Genomic DNA, 24,527 nt, shown 5'->3' on the forward strand with positions numbered 1-24,527 from the left:
GAAAAAGGTGCATGTGGTCAATTCTGGAGGAAACAAGGCACAAGCCTCCAGGAGTTCTGTCCTGTGGAGTTCCCGGGATATGCTTAATTCTCCCAGGCTCACATTTTGACAACATATGTGCAGTGATGTCTACCAGTACCAGAGTCTCATTAGAGACTAAGTGCCCAAGTTTTTCTATGGAGGTTACTCTCCCTCACATGTACCCAAATTCCAGACTCTTACAAGGAAAGCAGCTGTTTAGAGTAAATACACTGTTTCTATAAGCACTTTAGACACAGTGAGCCATTCTTCTCAGGGAATGGTGGAAACCCTCCCATTTCCAATTTCCTAAACACCAGCCAAGGGCCAGCCTTGCATGCAGGCCTTTCTAAGGATGGATGGCAGCCTCTTGCCTGCTATATGAAATCTTTTCTGCACAACACTTGTAACCCCAACTTAATTTTTGGTGTTGTTTTAAAATTTCATTTTAATAACAATATTATAAGATAAGGTAACTTGGTACTAATTTCTGTTGTATGATCCATCTTAAGTTGCAGTGCTGGTTACTTTTTTGACTTTTGGTGATGAACAGCTATTTGTATATAAGTTACCATAGCAATGTTAGGTAATTATTATCTGTCCTATTTATCTCATTAACCTTTCAGTAAAATTGTTAAATTAAATGAGCAAAATAATTTCTGAGTTAAAATTAGAATAAAAATTCTTTTATTTTGATTACATGAATAGTCTAGTTTTCATATTGTGCTAAATCCCTGTTTAGAATTATGAAATAAGATAAAATATTCAATTATTTTTATCAATATTTTCTTACTTAAGCATGCAATTAAATTTATTTATTTTATATATTTTATATAGTTCAATTTGAGAAGTAATGACCACATGTTGTTACTTTGGTCTTCAATGATCTCTAATTTTTAGGATCACCGTGTCTTGCTTAAATATATCATAGTAACAGGTTCAGTGAATATCTTTATTTTTTATTTTATTTACTTATTTTTTTTGAGACGGAGTTTTGCTCTTGTTGCCCAGGCTGCAGTGCAATGACACAATCTTGGCTCATTGCAACCTCCACCTCCCAGTTTCAAATGATTCTCCTGCCTCAGCCTCCCAGGTACCTGGAACTACAGGCATGCACAATCATGCCTGGCTAATTTTTTGTATTTAGTAGAGATGGGGTTTCACCATGTTAGTCAGGCTGGTCTCGAACTCCTGACCTCAGGTGATCCACCTACCTCGGCCTCTCAAAGTGCTGGGATTACAGGCATGAGCCACTGCCCCCAGCCATTTATTTATTTATTTTAATTGTTGTTCTGGAGATCCTGGGATGCATAGACAGTGAATATCTTTTTTGTTTTTTGAGATGGAGTCTCACTCTGTCTCCCAGGCTGCAGTGCAGTGGTGCGATCTCAGTTAACTGCAACCTCCGCCTTCTAGGCGCAAGTGATTCTCCTGCCTCAGCCTCCTGAGTAGCTGAAATTACAGGTGCCAGCCACCATGCCCAGCTAATTTTTGTATTTTTTATTAGAGATGAAGTTTTGCCATGTTGGCCAGGCCGGTCTTGAACTCCTGACCTCAGGTGATCCACCCACCTTTGCCTCCCAAAGTGCTGAGATTACAGGCATGAGCCACTGAGCCCAGCTGAATATCTTTTTTAAATCAATAATCTTATTTCTTAGAGCAGTTTTAGGTTCACAGCAAAATTGAGAGGAAGGTACAGAGATTTCTCATATATCCCATGCCTCCCACACACACATAGGCTCCCCCATTATTACTATTTTCCACCAGAGAGTGGTACATTTGTTACAACTGATGAACTTACATTGACACATTATAATCATTCAAAGTTCATAGTTTACATCAGGCTTCACTCTTGATGCTGTACATTCTGTGAATTTGGACAAATGTATAATGACATGACATGTATCTATTACTGTAATATTATTGACAAAACAGTTTCACAGCCCTAAAAATTCTCTATGCTATGCGTGTTCATCTTTCCCTTTCTCCCTAGCAACTCGTGGCAACCATTGATGTTTACTCTGTCTTCATAGTTTCACTTTTTTCAGAAGAGTCACATAGTTGGAATAATACAGTGGATATCTTTTTGAATAGTTAAAAAATTAAAGCTCCATGGCAGTTGAATGTAGTCATTTAAGATGTTCTTTGTCCTTTTGTTTTTCTTTTGCTTCTTTATCATTGTAAAGAATGATATATTCTGATGACATATGCTTTACATACTTAGAAAACGTGATTTGTATAGATATGTGGCACATAATAGAAAGGGTTGAGGAAAAGGACACCGTGCTGTACCACACAGCACAAACTGGAGCATCTTGCTCTGTGAGGTGGGTCCAGATAGACTCTCTAGTAATGGAAGGGGACAAGTGCAAGGGGTTGTACTTTATAAAACTGGAATCACAAAGTCTTTCATACTTACCTTCGGTTGGAAATAAGACCAGGCAGTGAATGCCATAGGTAAATACATATGTTCCTCACTGATCCTCTTCCTTTGAGGGATGAGGTTGACAACAGCCTGTATTATGATGATGTGACTCACCTACAACTAGATTCTGTCATGAGGGATAGCAAGAGAGTTTTGCTTTCTGTGAGGTGAAAAAGAATTTTTTTCCCCTACTAGGGAGAAGGGCAAACACTGGAACATTCTGGTAGTAAAAGGGCATTGATGGTTTTCTTTCTATATATTTTTCACATCATATAGTACTGCCCAGCAGCCTGCCACACCTCCCTGGTGTTTCTTCAGCTTCTCTCTGAATGTGAGGTGTGGTTCCTAGCAGATAAGCTCTTAAAGGAGTGATCTTCCCAGCGGTTTTTCTGTGGGAGGTAAAATGGCAGGTGAATTTGGGCCTTGCTATATGTAGGGCAGAGCAAATAGCTACAACTAAGTAAACCACCCAGCACCGTCCCCAAAGAGTAGTAGCCAGAGTAATACATTGATCTCTTTTGAGCTCTTTTCCACTAGCAGCTGGAAAGTCTTTGCAAGGATTCCTGTTTCTGGTCTGATTCCTATGTTTTGCTGACTTCTGGTGATAGGGTGTTTTATTCTGAACTGAGCAGCTTGAACTGAAGAGCTAGAGAGGCTGTGTTGTGTTATAACAAAATAAGTGCAGTAGCTCCCCCTTAACTGTGGGAGATACATTCCAAGACCCCCAGTGGATGCATGAAACCATGAATAGTACTGAATCACAAACTGTTTTTCCCTATACATACATATCTATGCTAAAGTTTAATTTATAAATTAAATTGAATCTGATGTTACCAGCAGATAGGGTGTGAGAATTGAATTGTGTCATCAGCAGGAATGATTGCTTACTTGTTGGTGGGGAAAAACCCTCCACATATTTGGTCACAGAAGCCTTCTTTGTTGATGATTGTTGCTGTGGTGTGACAGCAGAGAAAAATGTGTCAAGTATGTCTTTCTGCACATATAGTGGATAAGGGATACTACTGTATACTCTGTTTTAATGGCACCTCATATTTTGGTCCAGAAATCATGCTCTTTGACACTGTTGACTCATCACACCTGTTCTGCTAACAATACCATTTTTACTCGATCTCATAGGGTTTGGCTAGGATGACTTGCATACTTCAGTTCACTTGTAGATACCAAATTTTAATAAATTTATTCTTCTTTGCATCTAATAAATACAAAGGGAAGAGTTCTTACTGCATTAATTACCTACCAATATGTATAACGAATGTTAATTCTAATAAGGTCCCAGGCATGCTCCCAAAGGAATGCTTTGTAACAAAGCATCAGTCTTATGCTTTAAAAAACCAAACCAAACCAAAACAAAAACAACAACAACAAAAAACAGGATCTAAAGCATATATACAAGTGTGCAGAATTTTTTTATGAAGGTAGAGTCTTACTGTGTTTCCCAAGCTGGTCTCAAACTTCTGGGCTCCTCAAGTGATCCTCCTGCCTCAGCCTCCCAAGTAGTTTGGATTAGAGGGATGCATCACTGTGAATACTTATGCTTTTAATATTCTGTACATTTATTATTGATTTAAAATGCATTTTACCTTTTTCTTTAATAGATGTTGGAAGTTCTGATGAATCTGCAGTCAGGTAGGATTTTATAGATTTAAAAAATTATGTTAACTAAGAAAATATAGATGGAAGAAACGAATATCTGTTGAGTGTTGTATTGTGGGCTAGACATCCTAATATGTTCTATGCATTTATCATCTCATAAAGCCATCACAACATCTGTCTTCCTATAACCTGCTGTTTATTAAATAAACAACTATGGATTAGAGCTGATTAATTGCCTCATGATCCCATAGTTAACAAAGTAGCTGGCCTACAGTTTGACCATCAGCCTGCCTGCCTTCCAAATCCTGTCTCTCACTCCTCAGCATAGATTGACAGATATCTGTGCAGCCCTTGGATCAAGGTATAGGTCTGAATCAGATTAGTCAGATTCATTCATTTGATTAATGTCTAAATTAATGAGAGTTTAAATACCTTGAACTCTCATTTAAGTTTATCATTAGAACGTGGTTAGTCCAAGAGTTTGTCCTAATAAATTTGACAATTTCAGTGGTAACCAGTATCTTATTTTTACCATCAAAGGCTCTAGGGCAGATCTTACTTAGCTTTGGCCATAGGGGTGTAAGTTTTACAAAAGCAAGTTTAGGCAAGTCTTAGAGACAAATTATTTGACTTCCCAGTTTGGTTTTCCATTTAGGCAAGTATTTCTGCTTACTTCCATAATACATTTTTTAGTCTTGTTGCTTTTTCCATGACTTTTCTATAATCTTGTCTTCATTTTTTAAAACTTTCTTCTCTGCTTTTCTTGGTATTTCTTTTGTTCTATTATTTTTTCAAACTCTGCTGGCTATGTATTCTAAGTTTTTCTATAGATAGTATCAAGAGGACGTAGAATTACAGAATTTTAAGGAATCTTGGAATGAATTAAAATACCTTCTAGTATTTTTACCTGTGTTGAACATTCTGGTCAAATGATTCTCTAGATAGAGAATGTGAGGCTCAAAGAGATTAGGATGCTTTTTTTTAGACATAGGAATTGGCAGAAATGAGATTTGAACTCATGTTAAAGCCCAGTACTCTTGCTTCTTTTTATATCCTATTGGCGTGTGTTTTAATAATACAAACGGGAGTGAGTCTGTGGGTAGAATGAGAATGGAATTAGCTGGTGAACCCAATGGAAGTAGATAAGAATGGAATGAGCAGGGGAAGTCCAAGTTTGAAGATAAACAACACTGGATTGGATAGGAGTACAGACTCTTCTATAAGAGATCAAAATATTGGGGTTTATGACAAGTTTGATAAAGATAAATTATAAAAATGAAGGACACAAGATGTTGGGAATTATCTACAAAGGCACATTAAAATAGAAGGTTCAAGGGAGCTCTAAAAAGTTTGCTGCTTTTTTTTAAATCAAGGACTGACAAACTTGAAGATTTTTACTGAAAGATGCTAAAACATTTTGAGACACTGGGAGGAGCGTCTGCAGCAGATAGAAATGTGGTGTCATCTATTTCCATCCTGACTTACAAAGGGGTGGCTTAGAGCCCCTGGAGTAGTAAGGGGCTGGAGATTGCTGAACTACATAGAACTGTGGCCCAGTACAAGTGTCTCCTCACCTCTGCCTCTTTTCCCGATTCACTGATGTCCTTCCCATGTCCATGTGGGCTGGGTCAGGGGCATGATTGGCTGGCAAATCAGTCATGGAGTTCAGTTGGGTAGTTGGTAGTGTGTCTAGCTGGGGGCAGGTGATGGAGACTCCAGTTAGCTTGTTTTTCAGGAGCAGGGATATAGAGAGCTCCTACTCCTGGTCATTTGAGGCCATCCTTTCAGGAATCTTTGCTTTCATAGACTGAAGATTTAAAGATTGAAGACTTCTGTGGAGCCCTGCAGAAGTGGAATCTGGAAGTGGGAGCCCATAGGAAGACAGATACTTAGAGAGTACTTAGGGAAATAGAGGTGCAACTACCAGGACTCTGTTTTTTTCTGGCAGTCTCTCTCCTTGGGTGTCTGAGTGCCTATGAAAAGTTTTAAGGGCTTGCTAGTTTATGTGGACCTGAATAAGGTAGGACCTATAGGGTGAAAATAATGGGATTTTATAATTGTTAATATTTCAGTCTTTCTGGGAAAAGTATTCTCAGTAAGAACATACACCTTTGTTATTTGACTTCTGTACATTTAGCTTTCATACATTTCAAATATTGTAGGGGCTTTCCTGTACTGATTTAGGGCAAAGGAAAGCAATAGGACCTTCCTAAGTGGGTTCCATGCTGAGGAATCAAGACTGCCATTCTGAAGTGATGCAGATTAGTCTTTTATCCAGAGACAGATCATGGAAAAGAGACAGTGGATCTTTCTACCTTGTTTTAGGTCATCAGTTTTCTTCCAGTTTAGGTAACAAAATTTATGTCATCCATTAATTGAATTTTAAGTTTAGCTTCAGGACAGATAATTTGTGAGGGCAAATCATTGTCAGGCTCTGCCAATTTATTGACTGTCACTATTTGTTATAAAGCTCAAGGTTAGTTTTCATTGAATATTTTATAGATTTAGACAGGTGGAGGCAGAAATAGGTAACTAAAATCTATTTTTAGAACAGAGGACATATTTTAATTATATCAAGAATCACTATTTAATATATAGATTGCTGACCTTTCCCCAGATTATGGTTTCCTTTTTTGAGGGGGAAGCTGGATATAAACTGGCAGTTAAAAAAATTGTAAAGAAATCAACTTGCTTATTTTCGTTGTGTATTTTCGCTCTCAAGCATTTTCCATGAACTGCGTGTGGATTCATTGCCTGCATCGGATGACAAAGACTTGAGTATTGCTACTAAGGTAAAGTGGTCTCTTGTAAAATTAATTTTCTCACTCTGAATGTACTTTTGCAGAGTATTTACTTTTCAAATTTAGCAGTGGTTTACCTATCATTGTTTTATGGTGGTAATGGAAAGTTGGTCAGAGAAAAACATACATATGGCTAGTTGATTCAAAAAATGTGTTTAACTTTGGTAACTAACAAAGATTGATAAGTACTGTGACAGGGTGGGAGCTGAAAAAACATGAATTGGAAAATTAGTAGTGACAGGAAAATCACATTAGGAAACGCTTTCTCCAATAGAGGAAATATGAAATTTGGTTAAGGTTTATTTGGATAAATACTAATACTTTGACTTTTAAATCATACGAGTGTGACTTTCTTAATATTTATGCCTGTATAAATCTTCAGTGGATCAAATTATTTGCAGTAATCATGGGATCCTCCTGGTGATTTTTAGTGGCAAAAATATTCAGCACATAGCATATAGCTTTTGTTCTTGGAAACTTATTATTTTGGTATCATATTGTTTTTACGAGAGATTGTTTTTCTACTTATATTATTGGTTCTGTAGTGAGACAAAAAAAATTAAAAATTGTAGAAAAATAACTGAGTGTGGTGGTGTACACCTGTAGTCCCTGCTACTTGGGAATTTGAGGCAGGAAGATTGCTTGAACCCAGGAGTTTGAGAACAGCCTGGGCAACATTGTATCTGATTTAAAAATATAAATTGTGGAAATATAGAAATTTAAATTTATGTTCTCAAAATGTGTATTGCAAAGGAATTTTTGTGTGGTTTATGAGTTGTCCATGAAGAGTTTATATAAGGCACTTCATCTAATTGAATAACATGTATTTTGCTGCAAATAACCAGTTCTAGAAGCAGAGACTCTTAATACCAACGGATGGTAAGACTTTATCATCATAATTTTGTCATTGTAGTTTATTTAAAATATTTATTTCACCAGGTGTGGAGACTCACCTGTAATCCCAGCAGTTTTGGAGGCCGAGGTCAGTAGATCACCTGAGTTCAGGAGTTCAAGATCAGCCTGGCCAACGTGGTGAAACCCTGTCTCTAAAAAAAACCAAAAACAAAACAAAACAAAAGCAGAAAAATTAACCAGGCGTGATGGTGCATGCCTGTAATCCCAGCTGCTCAGGAGGCCAAGGTGGGAGAATCGCTTGAACCCGGGAGGCAGAGGTTGCAGTGAGCCAAGATCACACCATTGCACTCCAGCCTGAGTGACAGAACAAGACTACATCTTAAAAAATAAAATAGCCACTCAAAGTCCTCATATCATATTCTGAAATTTTGAATTTCAGAAGGTTTTCTATTTAGTTGTTTAAATAATCATTGGAAGCTCCTGCATACCATAAGCTACTGGAGGTCAGTAAACATATTTGTGTGTATCCTGGAGTACCTAGAATACAGTCTTCCATGTAAGAAGCATTTTACTTGTTGTTTTTTGAGATGGGGTTTCACTCTGTCCCCCAGGCTGGAGGGCACTGGTGAGAGCTTGGCTCATTCCGATCTCCATTTCCTGGGCTCAGGTGATCCTCACACCTCAGCCATCCCAGTAGTTGAAACAATAGAGCTATGTCACCATAGACCTGTGTCACCATGCTTAGCTGAGTTTTGTAGAGACAGGGTTTTGCCTTGTTGCCCAGGCTGGTCTTTAACTGTTGGGCTCAAGTGTTCTGCCTGCCTCAGCCTCTCAAAGTGCTGGGTTACAGGCATAAGACATTCAGCCTTAGTAGTTGTTTAATCTGAATAAATAGACAAATGAATTTTTATATAATGGAATGTTATAAGTAATATAATAAACCTAATGTATCTAATAATTAAATATTGTATTTAAAATATTGCTTACATTGTATTTTTTAATATTTAAGGGTGTATAAGTTTTGATATGTTATGTTGAGAAATTATGCCGTAATTAAAAAGGAAATAAAATAGAAATAGGTCATCAGTAGCAAAGAGGGTTACAATATATTTTCTAGTATAATTCAACTGGAATCTTAACATTGAGATTTTAGATTAACATTTCTTAAGCTTTTTATTAGCTCCAACTCATGTTCTATTAAATATACCTTTTCAAGCCATACATTACTCTTTATTATTATTATACTGTAAGTTCTAGGGTACATGTGCACAATGTGTGGGTTTGTTACATGTGTATACATGTGCCATGTTGGTGTGCTGCACCCATTAACTCATCATTTACATTAGGTATATCTCCTATTGCTATCCCTCCCCCCTTCCTCCACCCCACGACAGGCCCCAGTGTGTGATGTTCCCCATCCTGTGTCCAAGTGTTCTCATTATTCAATTTCCACCTGTGAGTGAGAATATGTGGTGTTTGGTTTTCTGTCCTTGTGACCGTTTGCTCAGAATGATGGTTTCCAGCTTCATCCATGTCCCTACAAAGGACATGAACTCATCCTTTTTTATGGCTGCATAGTATTCCATGGTGTATATGTGCCACATTGTCTTAATCCAGTCTATCATTGATGGACATTTGGGTTGGTTCCAAGTCTTTGCTATTGTAAATAGTGCCGCAATAAACATACGTGTGCATGTGTCTTTGAGCAGCATGATTTATAATTCTTTGGGTATATACCCAGTAATGGGATGGCTGGGTCAAATGGTATTTCTAGTTCTAGATCCTTGAGGAATCACCATACTGTCTTCCTCAAAGGATGAACTAGTTTACAGTCCCACCAACAGTGTAAAAGTACTCCTATTTCTCCACATCCTCTCCAGCACCTGTGGGTTCCTGACTTTTTAATGATCGTCATTGTAACTGGTGTGAGATGGTATCTCATTGTGGTTTTGATTTGCATTTCTGTGATGGCCAGTGATGATGATCATTTTTTCATGTGTCTGCCATACATTACTCTTTAGAATTCTGGTGACCAATTTTTTTCTGGGTGGAAAGCTGATTGAAAGTTCTAGTTTTCTCTTCTGTTATAATAATGTTCTTTCAGGTAGTGGTCGATGACCATATTTAGCTAATTGAATGTCTTATAGTAATAAACTCTATCACAGAAGTACTTACAAAAAACTAATTGTAGCATAAATATTAATTAGTATTATCAGGGATATGAAAGAGCAAAAGGCTCTGTTATAGATCTATTTCCCCATGTACTTTATTGTACTTCATGCTGTTTCTTCTCTTTCTTGGCTTAAGCTCATATTTCATTGACCAATTAGGTTTGTTTTTTGTTTGTATCTCTCTTCGTTCTCACATTTTAAATTGAAATTTTTGGGGAGTCAGGGTCTTGCTCTGTTGCCCATGCTGCAGTGTAGTGGCATGATCTTGGCTCACTGCAGTATCCACCTCTCAGGCTCAAGTGATCCTCCCACATCAGCTTCCCAAGCAGCTGGGACTACAGGCACACACCATCATGCCTGACTCCTTTTGGTATTTTTTGAGCAGAGATGTGTTCTCATTATGTTGCCCAGGCTGGTCTCAAACTCCTGAACTCAAGCAATCCACCCACGTTGGCCTTGCAAAGGGCTGAGATTACAAGTGTGAGCCACCATGCCTGGGCAGCATTGAGACTGATTTAAAGAAATTGATTAGGGCTGGGTGTGGTGGTGCACACTGCTTATCTCAACACTTTGGGAGGCAGAAGTGGAAGATTTACTTGAGCCCAGGAGTTTGAGACCAGCCTGGGCAGTATAATGAGGCCTTGTCTCTACAAAGATAACAATAAAAACATTAGCATGGCATGATGGTACGCACCTGTAGTTCCAGCTATTCAGGAAGTTGAGGTGGGAAGATTGCTTGAGGTCAGGAGTTTGAGACCACAGTGAGCCATAATCAGGCCCCTGCATTCTAGCCCTGGGTTGACAGAGTGAGACCCAGTTTCATAAAAAGAGATTGATAAGAAACTCTTGATGCAACTCATTATAATTTTAAAATGGAAACTAATTCTTGATATTACCTTAGCAGTGTGTCCCCGAGAAAGTGTCAGAGCCTTTACCTGGACCTTCGCATGAAAAAGGAAACAGAATAGTCAATGGACAAGGAGAAGGTGAGAACCGTATTTTATTTAAAAAGTCATTTGATGGAGGCCGGGTGCGGTGGCTCACGCCTGTAATCCCAGCACTTTGGGAGGCCGAGGCGGGCGGATCGCGAGGTCAGGAGATCCAGAACATCCTGGATAACATGGTGAAACCCCATCTCTACTAAAAATACAAAAAGCTAGCCAGGTGGTGTTGTGGGTGCCTGTAGTCCCAGCTACTCAGGAGGCTGAGGCAGGAGAATGGCTTGAACCCGGGAGGCAAAGCTTGCAGTGAGCGGAGATACCACCACTGCATTCCACCCTGGGCGACAGAGCGAGACTCCGTCTCAGAAAAAACAAAACAAAAAAAGGTCATTTGATGGAATGTTTCTTTGAAAATATGAGCACTAATAGAGTGTAATAGCTAAAGAAAGTGTCCTATTAACTGTATAATAAGTAAAGGAGAAGTGAAATGGTGATAAGTTGTGTGTCTAACCAAGGGTCGGCAGTTGATTCTATCGGGAGTACCACTAAAGGAGCTGAGTTATGAGTTCCATTTTAAGATACTCTAAGACCTGAGGCAAGTCAGGAGAGAGGGAAGAGGAAATGAATAAAGAGAAAGAAAGAATGAGGAGAGCGGAGTGTACATGGAATAAATAAAAAAGCATATGCAGAGGTAAGTAATAGAGGATAGTAAAGGCAAATTGATCTGTAGAAGAAGGAAGAACATGGTGTTAGAAACAGGAAAGAAGATAAAGTGAGCTTCCAGTACGAAAATGTGTCAGAGAATTAGAATAACATTTTCCTTCTCTTGCTGTCATCCTCACTACTGGGGAGGCATTAAGGATTGAGGCACCTCACCACACAGACCTGTGTTTTGTCTACCATAGATGAACATCACCAAAAATGGTCAGCCATGTATAGCTATAATTTGTTTTTATAGAAAATGTTGTAACCTCATAGGATAGTATCATATAGGCCAAATTAACATAATTGAATAGTGTTGGGTGATTTATGGAGAAGAAATTAATTTGAGAAGTTATTGCCTGATTAAAAGTTCATTAGAAACATTATGGCTTACAATGTAGTATTAAATTGAGGGACATAATAGGGAAGAAATTGAGGCTAGGGCAAAAGGGCAATTAGGGTAAACCAATATGGAAGCACATCAGTGTAGAACAGGGCATTCAAATTGTCATGAATTAGTTGAGGAGCTTCTGGAAGGTGCACATTCTGATTCAGCAGGTATGGGAGTCTGCATTTCTCATGAGTACTCAGGTGATTTTGGTGCTGGTCCTTGGACACAGCTCTGAATAGCAAGGGAATAGCCTTCCTTTAAAGAACTCTGGAAAAAGAACCATTGGAGAGCAATTTAAAAAATAACAGAATCCAGGGAAAGCATTAATTTCCTTTTATTTCTGAGCATGATTCTAGCCACAGAGGAAGGAGAGTGAGATGAAAACAGAGAGATTACAGGTGTATACTACTGCTGAATACAGATGAAAAAAGTGGTCACAATTATCCATAAAAAGCAGTTAGGAAGGGAAGCATCAGGATGACAGTTCTAAAAATCAGTTTTTCAAAGGAAGAGGGATTGTGAAAGGACACGGAGGGAGGAAAGAAAGACATTTGCTGGGGTCTTGGGAGTTGAAGCCAAGTAAACTTGAGACAACTCACTTCCAGTTGCTTCAGCATATGCCCAGTCTCACAAAAGAGGTTATTGCTGTGGAGAGTACTGGAGGCAGGAGGGAGTGCTAGAGTTGGGGTAAACCACAGCAGCTCATTTCACTTGATAACTGTCAGGCCTCAGAGAGAGAAGTTTCACTGACATGAGGGAATAAGATGTGATTAAGTTGCATATAGATGCTTTGGCTAATTTTTTTTGAGACAGCCAGTTCTTTGATATGATAGCTGTTTTATAAAAGTCCTTTACAGTGTAAGATAATACACCAAACTTAGTTAATTTTAGAAGCAATCATATTATAAAATTCATTCTGTGAATACCAAAATTCTCTTTTTCAATAAATACTGCACTGATTTTGAAATATAAATATGTATTCATATCCAGCAAGTCTGTGGTAATTCAGTGTTTTCTTTTTTGATAAATATTTTGATATCGGAAGCTTATTCGACATGGTTTATTTTATGTGTTTTATGGACCGCCTTGCATGAGTGGATCAAGGAGCTCTAATTCAAGGCCAAATGAGGGGACAGGAGAAATGTAGGTGCTGCAGTAGCCCATGTGATCATGGGAAAAATGAGTAGTTTGATTAGCTGTCATTTCGTAAGTGTGTATACTAGCTGATCAATGTAGAACACTTTCTTTGATGAGAGGTGAATCACACATTCACCTGAACTGTCATCCCAACTGTGTATTTCCTCAGTGACAAGACAAGGGGAATTTGTTTGTGGCATGCTGGCAGCAATACCTCTGATGTGTTGAGTTAAAATACTCTGTACATTCACCATGAGCTTTGACGTCGATTCCCTCAGGTTTGATTTGCTCCTCTGTTTAATGGTCCCTTTTCTCCTCATCAGTCCACGTGTTCACGGTGATATCCATGCTTTTCTATTTTAGGTATAGGCATTTGAAACATAATCTCACTACTGAAATGTAAACTGTGCATTTTAGGAATCCTATATTCCTATTTTCCTCATTATGTTTCTGTCATGTTGCTGTCCTAGGCAATGAAAAGAAGCCAAGAAGAACCCTCAAAACCTTAAGTAATTATTTTTATAGCCAGGCATGAGAATTCAGCTCGATAGTACCACTGCATGAATGTTTGGTTGGCCCTGTCATACTTACATATAATTGATGACATATCCCCTTTGCTTTGTAGGGCCTCCTGCAAAACATCCTTCCTTGAAGGTAATTAATTATGTATATTTTTGAATCACTAACTCCATGTTGTATAAAATATATATGATTTATGAATCATTTTCTTTTAAAACCCATTCAGCCTAGCACTGGAGTGGAAGATCCTGCTGTGAAAGGAGCAGTACAAAGAAAGAATGTACAGACATTGAGAGCAGGTACATTTAATGGAATACTGGAAATAAGTACATTCAATGATTGGAAGTACTCACATTATTCTTATTCCTAATTCTATTTGTTCAAAATTGAATGGAAGGCATTGACATAAATGTTATTGTTGGTATCCATATTTGAATAAAAATAAATTTAGAAGCATAAAAAAGATTTTAAAAATGTAAGCTTTAACTCAGATGTTTCTCTTTTAATGTTTTGAATAGCATGAAGTTTTCAGTATAAAATTTTTATACCTGTCAGGGATTCAAAGCAGTGAATTTTGAGACTCTAAGATATTTCCAGTGAGTTAAGTGCTACTTGGAGTTCTGATCTTTACCTAGAGGAAAGCTTTACTTATTAATATGTCAGATTCTGTTTTAACTTTAGAGGCTTGCTGCTAGTGTTATTACACTGATGATCTGAAGCCAATCAGATGTTCTAATGAGCAAGACTGTGTGTGTAGGTGTATATATAGCTGTGTGTATGTGTGTGTTTGTGGCATCTTTGACTATTAAAAATGAGGAAAGTAATGATTCATTTGTAACTGGTAGACACAGTCTTTTAAAATGGTGATTTTGAGACTTTTTGGTGTTAAGGTTTTTAAAACATGATTGCATAGAGGCTACCGACATCATAAGTTGGTTGTTTTTCATTTCAATGCCCTTTTGAAATCTTTAACTATATTGTGATGCTCAGAAATAATATGCAGGATTTTTTATTTGTGTCCCAAAATGGTATGTGAGTGGTTATACACTTTACATACCTTTCTGCCACTTTCTTTGGTGTATTTTGTATTATATTTTCCAGATGTATCCACATTGATATGATTATCTCTGGTTTAATTCATTTTACACTTTTCATTGTATTCCCTTATACCACTTTACCACATTTAGTTAGACTCTCCTGTTGCTGATAAATGAAGAAAGAAAGAAAAATAAAAATAATGTCAGATTAAGTGGGCTTTTCTTTAATCAGTTTGTATTTATTAATATTTACTATATGAGATTTTAAAGTTGAAAAGTTCAGAATACAAGCATGCACCACCATATTTTATGAATGCCCTTAGAACTGTGACTCATGAGCCTTTAGCCTGTGAAGTTAGGACGATTCATTTCTCTGAAGAAGTTTGTTGTGCTGTTCTCAGAAAAGAAAACTGAAAATAGCAAATGATATTGTCTTATTTGACCTCTTGGACATCTTTGAATGAAACTGCAACTCCAGGGATACTCAGATCAAAATTCAGAACTAATGTTTTGAACAATATAGTTTGTGAATGTCCAGTGGATCATGAGCCCTTGATGGGAAAATGACCTTTCAAGTTTCACTTTTGCATTTTTTGCTCTTTTCCTTGACTTGTCTTAAAAGCTTAAATTCAACCGTTTTATTTTTACAGAAACCAGAATATAACTTTTAAAATTTATGTCTGTCCTGTCTCACGGTGTTGTGTACTCTTCAGATCTTGTGTGAACATAGACTTACGTGGGAACAATTAGGTTTTTTGTTTGTTTGTGTTTTTGAGACAGAGTCTTGCTCTGTCACCAAGGCTGGAGTGCAGTGGCTCGGTCTTGACTCATTACCACCTCTGCCTCTCGGGTTCAAGCAATTCTCCTGCCTCAGCCCCTCGAGTAGCTGATACTACCTGCATGTGCTACCATACCCTGCTAAATTCTCTATTTTTAGTAGAGATGGGGTTTCACCATGTTGGCCAGGCTGCTCTCAAACTCCTGATCTCAGGTGATCTGCCTGCCTCAGCTTGCCAGTATGCTGGGATTACAGGCAGGAGCCACTGTGCCAGGTACAAATAAGATTTTTAAGGCTATTATATTTTATACAATTCTTTGGTCTATGTGAATTCTGAAGGTATTCATGCATTGAGGGAAGATCATCTCAGTGTAATGAAAGCAGTTTTTAATGTATATTCATTAAAATTTTTTTTGAATTTTTTGTCTCTAGTACACAAACACACAATATTGTCATGGGTATTTGACCTTAATGTGTTTATGCACAAACTTAGTTATTCAAATATTTTCTTATCCCTGAAGAATCCTAATTATTAATAAAAAAATTTCTCATGGAAAACAACATATATAATAGAGATTGTTGAGTGATAAAGTAAATTGTAGTAAATAACAGAAGCTTAGAACAAGTTAAGTAAACTTGTCTGAGTTAATAGCAATTACAGGACTTTTAAAATACATTAGACCATGAGGGAGTAGTGTGTTTGTGGGGTACAGGACATCATGGTCCTGCTTCAGTGAAGAAAGAACTTTTACACCTTATTACAATTTGTATTACTATTTACATTCTAATAAAAACTTTATTTTCAGATATTTTAGATTATGTTTCTACTAGTTGAACCATAATAGTAAGACTTTTCAAAGATTTGGGAAGTTATGAGTTGATGATAAATATCTGTATCACCATCCATGATCAAAAATCAGACAGCAACTACAAGACTTTGGACACGCGAACTTCATAGTTAAAGAAAGGATTAATCTTGGAGCTGTGTTTTTATCAGGGAATTATACTCTTTATTACCTCTGTGAATCGCAGTTATTAGAGTAGAAAGAGAGCAAAGAAGGGAAACAAACATAGAAAATTTTATTCTAGATTACCTCAGTTGGCTTCATGCTACCATAGTTCTAGCTTTTAAAAAGTCATTTTGTGGTCAAATGTACTTTGTGTTTACTCCCTTTATGCAGCCTACAACCAAACAGAATGCTTCTTAGCAAGGCATTTGTATTCTTCCCTTAAAGAAAGCAACATATAAATAACAAAGAGAATGAGGAGAAAGAGTAATTTCATTGAAGTTGGTATTTAACATAAATTTGTGTGCGGGTACCATGATTATATTTAGAATTTTGGGCCTGGAATAGAAAACCAGCTAGACGTCTACAGATTTCCTACTCAAACACAATATGCCTTTGTTTTATTTTTACATCTCTAATTTTGCAATTATTAGGTACAACTGTATGCATTGTCACTAAAAATATTAAATATTAAATAATATTAAATAATGCCTATGGCAAAACCAAATATTAAATAATGCCTATGGCTTTCTGTATTATAATGTTGATTTCCCCAATATTAATGGGAACCATTGAGCGTTTGCCTTGTGGTGTCTCCTCAGCTGTATTCACACATTCCATCACCTTGTCTTAATGGATAATCATGCACTATGAGTATGGGTTTTCAGAAGAGCTGTATCATTTAAAGATAACACAGGAGCATCAAATTTAATTCTGCTAGAATACCTGGTCTATTGATTAACTGCAGCTAATATGGGGTCTACTTCACATACAAGTTAAATTCAGTGCCCTTAATCAGTCATATGATCAGGTCAACAGTAATAAATTATGCAATATTTTTTCACCCCTATAGTTTTAATTTCTTTTTCCCCTTATGTCTAGAATTAACATTTTATTTTACAAAACATGATGATAATCTTCTAGAGTAGTGATGACGAAGTATAAATGCAAGGTTTCTTACCTATGCAAATGACTTGTTTGCTTCTATTTTCTCATGAGCTTGGTAGATCCAGGAAACAGAACTTTTAAAACAAAATCCCCATATGTGGCTGGGCGCGGTGGCTCGTGCCTGTAATCCCAGCACTTTGGGAGGCTGAGACGGGCAGATAACCTGAGGTTGGGAGTTTGAGACCAGCCTGACCAACATGGAGAAACACATCTCTACTAAAAACACAAAATTAGCTGGGCATGGTGGCACATACCTGTAATTCCAGCTACTCGGGAGGCTGAGGCAGGAGAATCACTTGAACCTGGGAGGCAGCAGTTGTGGTGAGCTGAGATTGCACCACTGCACTTCAGCCTGGGAAGCAAGAGTGAAACTCCATCTCAAACAACAACAACAACAACAACAACAACAACAACAGCAGCAGCAGCAACAACCACCACAAAACCCAAATGCATTTCCTTGGCACAGTAAAACTGAAACAGAAAAAGTGTAAAGTAAATACAAGTAACTGAAACAGTTTATGTATATTATTTTACTTCTCATTTGATAAAATTTGTAAAGTAATGAGCAGAGTGTATTTCTCCAGGGACCCAGATATATATATTTATTCATTCAATAAAAATTCATTCTTATAATGGCCACTGATACTTGTATCCTAAATATTTCTGAAAACATCTCCTCAGGACTGCATCATCTTTGCAACACTGCCTTATATTTTATCTTTGTTCATTGATTTATATGCCTCAGAATTTTATGCTCCTCACAATAATTAGAGTTAATTATCTCTAATGCAAATAGATCTGTGAACCACTCCTGAATACCTATGTCCAAGCATCTTAAAGTTTTATATAAGGATTTCAGAAACTGATTTCTGGGTTGGGCATGGTGGCTCGTGTCTATAATCCCAGCACTTTGGGACGCTGAGGCAGGTGGATCATTTGAGGTCAGGAGTTCAAGACCAGCCTGGCTAACAAGGCGAAACCCCATCTCTAATAGAATACAAAAATTAGCAGGTGGTAATGGCACATGCCTGTAATCTCAGCTACTTGGGAGGCTGAGGCAGGAGAATTGCTTGAACCTGGGAGGCCGGGTTGCAGTGAGCCAAGATCATGCCACTGCACTCCAGTCTGGGAGACAGAGTAAGACCTTGTCCCAAAAAAAGAAAAGAAAAGGAAACTGATTTCTGCCCAAATCTCCATCTGTAGCCCTTTCCCCATCTGCCTTTTTCTCTGGAATTACTGAGCTGCTGGTAATGGCCCCCTCACCATTCCTCTTTTGCAGAGAAATACATACTCTCTTGGAGGCTTCTCTCCCTCTCTTGTTGCTGCCTGGCATGTGCTCACCCTTTCCTGCCCTCTGCCTCACTTAATCTGGCTAACCTTACTCTCTAAGTCTCAGCTCATGCATGATCTTTAGGAAAGCCATCCCTGACAGCTTTTATTTTCCTTCCTTATACCCCAGTGCCTAACACTTAGCAGGAACTCAATAAGTAATTATTTAGCAAAATTAAGACTGTTTATACAAAGATGATTCAAAAGATTGTCCTCTACAGTCTAGCAGCAAAGGGGATCGACATGTAAAGACATGATGTGCAGTTCAGGTGGTAAAGTGACACTGGAAAAATTGACAAAGTACTAGGGGACTCCAATGAAGCAGACACCCGTGTGTGTGGAGAAAGATAGCTAGAATCAAGGAAGACTTCACACAGCATTCTGAGCCTTTTTTTTTTTCTTTTTCTGTTGTTGGAGACAAGTTCTTACTCTATCACCCAGGGTGGAGTGCGATGGTGTGATCGAGACTCACTGCAACCTCAAACTCCTGGGCTCGAGGAATCTTCTCACCTAAGCTTCTTGAGTAGCTGGGACTACAGGCACATATCACCATACCTGTCCAATTTTTTGTAGAGTCAAGGTTATCTGTGGTTCCTAGGCTGGTCTTAAACTCCTGGCCTTGAGCAATTCTCCCATTTTGGCCTTCCAAAGTGCTGGGATTACAGATGTGAGCTATTATGCCCAGCCTACTTTCTGAGTCTTAAAAGATGAAAATAAATTTTTCAGAATAGTAGGGGAAAACATTTGCAATGTAAAAAATGGGGTGCACACTAATTAAGGTATAAACAACAGTAATTTTGCAAATTATTAGTAAATGCCAACTCAATTAGTGTCCTGTTAAAAAGATACTGTTATGAAGTATAGTAAAGTGTTACATTGTATATTTTGACTATTTCAAAATTTTGTTTTGTTTTTAACAGTTTTGTTGATTTATGTTGGGTGGAACAATTTGTGAGTGACCCTGAGATTTCATATGGCTTGAACCTGGTGATATCTAGTGTCTCCCCAAGTGGTTTGTTGAAGTTTTGGATGATTAGAAGTATTTCTTAAAGAACTAAATATTTCAGTAAACATTAAGCTTCATTGAAACTCTCAAAATATAAAATACAAAGAAATGTTATTCTCCATTTATTTTTATATAGATTATAGTCTTTATCTAACTGTTCTTAGTTCATTTGAACTAAACCAGTGAATTTGTCAACAGAACAAGCCTTACCAGTGGCTTCAGAGGAAGAGCAAGAAAGGCATGAAAGAAGTGAAAAGAAGCAACTACAGGTATATGAACATTTAAGTTTCTTGTTTAATATTGGGTTTTGTTTTTTTGCTTTAGTAACAAGGCATAGTCCAAATGACATGACCTTTTAGACTATACCTTTAGAATCCAATAGATCATAATTTTATATTTAATTTTTAAAATATTTTAACCAGTTATGAAACTTAAGATATTCTTACTATCTCTAGTAACTATTAGTTATTCTGGTAATTCTTACTATCTCTAGTAACTCATAGCTGTCTTTACCCTTGGAATTGAGGCAAGACATTTTCAGAATTATCTTGCTCTTTTATTTGTATAACCTTACTCATAATACAGAAGGTAACATGAAATATTGGGTTATATTATTAAGGAATAGAAATTATGAACAGTTTAACAACAGTGGCCACTGAGTTAAAGTAGTGTTAAAGGAGTCATCATTGCCAGTGGTTCAAATGTTGCAGTTTTATATTGCTGGTCACCAGTGCCGAGTTTAAAGATTTATTCTGTTTTGTGGTCACCAGTTGAGTTCTGTGTCTGTGTTCAGGGAGTGAATGGGGTCATAAAAATCAACCCAGTTGCCTATTAAGAGAATCCTACCTTGTGGAATGGGACCTTTGGTGTCAGGGTACAAACAATAACTTTATTTTGACATAAATGCATAGTAAATGTTACTAAAATTTAAAAAATCCATCCACTATCACTAGTGGAACTTAAAATATATTAGAAGTGGATATAAGCAGAAAATCCATCTAGGTGTACATAACACTATCATAGTATATTATTTGAATTAGAATTTAAAATTTTGCTTCCCTTTCTTATTGGTGTTCAGTTTGGCTCTTAATAATTCAGTGTTTGCCTAGTCTGTAGTTAATCTTCAGAAATATACACACACTGTAGGGGCTCACTTTTTCTGGTATGCTGAGGTAAAATCTTTGTAAGAGAGGAAGATTTTATAGTACTACCTATCAGCTTTGAATTCATTTCTGGTAGATTTTACACATAATGCATTAAGTTTAATCCAAACAAATGCTAAGAGTTCAGCTTGCCAGTTCATATTTCTGTCCTATGTTAAGCCAAGGCAAATTATTTTTCACTTTTTAGTTACAATCCCATAATTTAAGAGTGGCAACACATAGATTAAGTTTCACAGTTAAATTTTAATTATTTTCTAGTATTTTTGTTTATACTTGATTAAAGCTAATTTTAAAACATGCACTCTGACAGAAAAGACATCTGAGAAACAAAACAAGCAAATTTGTTTTCCATTTTGCACCTGCCAAAAAAAAAAAAGTCTCAAGAACCAGAACTGGGTAAGAATTGTGATAAAGGGAATAATCTGTCTGTATATTCACGACTTCCTTTAAAATTCATTACAAACAAGTTCAAGCTGAACATTGGTGAAAGTTTTGAAAACTCCAGAATTACTGCTTGCCCTGAGGAAGAGCTCCTACATAGTAACTCTAAAGAGGGATGAACAAAAAAGGAGTGCCCTCTAATCTGACGAATCAGGTCCCTGATTGTGAGGAGGAAGATGCATCTGGAGGGTCTAACTCTGTGGCAGTCCAGGCAGCGCCTGAACAGAGGAAGCCCATGTCAAATGTCTTTTTATTCCATTCATACTCCAGGTCCCTGAAATACAGTTACCAGTCATCTTCTAAGCTTCATTTAAATGAAAATAAATCAGACTATAAAAATGATAGCAGACCAGACACATAGCTTGTTTCTAACACAGATGATGAAAATTTTGTAATGATACAGAAACCAAAAAATTAAGGAACCCAGTAATTATGATTGAAATGAAAGATGATTAAGAGTTTGACATGCAAATGGCAAAAAATGTAAACCCAGATACCACTAATTGGAAATTGGACATTAGGCATTGGCTTCAGTCTAGAGATCCAGAAAGTCTTTTTGATTTGTTGTTTACCCACCCCAAAGAAATGAAGCATATGATTCAGATAGAAAGCCACAGTATTTCTGCTGCTACAGATACTTATGAAAACAGAAAACCAATACAGCGTTTATTCCAGAAGCCACTATATGGCAATCCCAGTGCTAACAACTACAGAAGCATGAATCTTGAATTATAAAATGTGAGTTATTCTTTGCCACATAGTGAGAGAACATCAAAAATATAGCTAGAAGACTTATGGGAAGATATTCCAAGGTCACCAACATGGCACATGAATACATATGTAACAAACCTGCATGTTGTGCACATGTACCAGAACTTAAAGTATAATAATAATAATAATAAAAGAATGAGGTAGGCATGTTACAAGTTGAGTTCCTGGCTTTGGAGAAAAGCAAGTCCAACTTCAAAAAGACAGAGGTTCACTTGCTGCTTCTTTTTCCTCTTTATCAATTATTTGATTTAGTCAAATTTTCTATTCAAGAAAATCTCATGTGTACAGTTACAGTGGGGTTATCTAAATGTGTAATTATGTGTCAAAGTAGATTAGTTCTGCTATCTAAATAATGGTTCTGGAGAATGTTCTCATAATGTTTGTTCATTAATCAACCTATGTCTCACTATCAGTCTTCCAAGTGGCGTATGAGCTGGGAAACTAATTCAGCCACATACCATGTGACCTTCTGAACCAGATCAACATAAAGAAATTGCTAAAGAAACAAGCTCTAGATTCTAGATTCTTTTTTCTGTATTCATTTAGAGATGATTTACATTTATTTAATGATAGAATGGGAATACAATGGGAGGGAAGCAATGACTGAGACAAGCCACAAAAACACGTCTAGCCTTGAGATTTGCAACGAATATTCCCAGCCAAATGAGTCTGTTTAATGTGTTTTCATGCATGCAAGTTTATCTGCTTAGCTCAAACTGTTTGAACTTACAGTCCCATCATAGTTATTTCCAATATTTTTGAAAACAAACATATACTTACACATATTTTTAAAAATCACCATTCTGCAATATTTCTGTTGAATCAGACCTTACATTATGTTGTTTAATAAAGTATGGTAAGTTTTGGCATGTATGATTTTTATCATATAAGAAGCATAATTTCTTAGCCAAAAATTTAGCCTTTGACTCTTTAGTAGAAAGTTGAGTTCTGTACATTGTGTTCTAAAGATAGACAAAAATCTAGAGATTTTCTTCTTTCAAAGTAAAAGAGATGAGGCCTTTTTCCACCCTCTGAGGCATTAAATTGCTTTGCTCAAGTTAGACTTTTAATATATCTGACTAATTTGATAATTTTATCTGGTAATTTATGTAATTCAGCAATATGGAATTGTATCATGTTATATGGTGCCATGAAATGCTAGTGAATGCCACCTCAAGAGCTCTGGATGAAACATTTAATATGTCTTGGTTGGTTTGACTCCCATTATCAGTAGATAATGCGGTTAAAGTAGGTAACTGTACCATATGTCTTCCACCTATAAACTTTTGTGGTAATTGAATGTGAAATCTGGGAAGCATCTCATTTTCCAGAATTCTGCACTAGAAACTCAGCAGTTTCACTCTGCTTCTTGTGTTGTGGCAAACGTTGGTTCCCATAATTCAAAGAGAACCTTTACTTTTTTTACTTTTTTGATATCACAGGATTCAAAAAAAAAAAAAGAGATAAAAGGCAGTGGGGAAAAGAGTAGCTCAGTACAGAAAAGGGAAAACTACTTTACTGTTCCTGAAGGCCTACAATGTCACATCCTCTTAATCTGGCTATTTCATGTAAAATCCAGGTAGTAAAGACAGAAGACATATGTTATGCCTGTGTCTTTTTATTTCTCTGTTTCTGCCAGCCAGATAGCATAAAAATTTATACCAGATAGCAAAGAGTGGATGGGAATAAAAGCACAAAATGGAGAAGAGCCCTTTTTGAAATTTTAGAAAATTCTTCTATTCACTCAAACAGAAATGAGCAGATTTGACAAAAATTTCGATGATAAAATAAGAGTATCTTATAATTATAATAATTATGTATAATGATAAAGTTAAAGTAAGCACAAAATACTTTTATCATTAAAGTGGTGATAACCTGAATCAAGTAAAAAAAATCAGGGAAAAAGTTCTTTTTATTGAATAAAATAATAACAATTATCTTCATCTTTTATTAAAGGTCAAAGAAGGAAGTAATACAAACAAAAGTGAAAAAATACAACTTTCAGAAAATATATGTGATAGTACATCTTCTGCTGCTGCTGGCAGATTAACCCAACAAAGAAAGATTGGGAAAACGTATCCTCAGCAATTTCCCAAGAAGCTGAAGGAAGAGCATGATAAGTAAGCCTATAGCAGTGTGTTTTTTTTTTGTTTGGTTTTGGGTTTTTTTTGTTTGGTTTTGTTTTTTTGAGATGGAGTTTCTCTCTTGTTGCCCAAGCTGGAGTGCAATGGTGTGATCTCAGCTCACTGCAACCTCTGCCTCCTGGGTTCAAGCGATTCTCCTGACTCAGTCTCCCTAGTAGCTGGGATTACAGGCATGTGCCACCATGCCCGGCTAATTTTTTGTATTTTTAGTAAAAATAGGATTTCACCATGTTAGCCAAGCTGGTCTCGAACTCCTGACTTCAGGTGTTCTGCCCACCTCGGCCTCCCAAAGTGCTGGGTTTACAGGAGTGAGCCACCGTGCCTGGCCG

The 24,527-nt window shown here is 37.0% G+C and overlaps 1 protein-coding gene across 2 annotated transcripts in view; it reads left to right on the plus strand.

The window, feature by feature from the left end:
• The window catches only part of LOC100969696 (ankyrin repeat domain-containing protein 20B-like), a 102,232-nt gene that overhangs the window by 14,482 nt on the left and 63,223 nt on the right, over positions 1-24,527 (plus strand). For both annotated transcript variants that reach the window (XM_057301273.2, XM_055107691.2), the window contains exons 7-13: positions 4,060-4,090; positions 6,780-6,849; positions 10,786-10,870; positions 13,681-13,709; positions 13,801-13,873; positions 19,878-19,948; positions 24,011-24,174. In XM_057301273.2, coding sequence (XP_057157256.1) covers positions 4,060-4,090; positions 6,780-6,849; positions 10,786-10,870; positions 13,681-13,709; positions 13,801-13,873; positions 19,878-19,948; positions 24,011-24,174 — 523 coding nt within the window. The remainder of the gene's footprint in view (positions 1-4,059; positions 4,091-6,779; positions 6,850-10,785; positions 10,871-13,680; positions 13,710-13,800; positions 13,874-19,877; positions 19,949-24,010; positions 24,175-24,527) is intronic.

The sequence above is a fragment of the Pan paniscus genome, chromosome 12 (assembly GCF_029289425.2).
Source record: "Pan paniscus chromosome 12, NHGRI_mPanPan1-v2.0_pri, whole genome shotgun sequence".
Taxonomy (NCBI): Eukaryota; Metazoa; Chordata; class Mammalia; order Primates; family Hominidae; genus Pan; species Pan paniscus.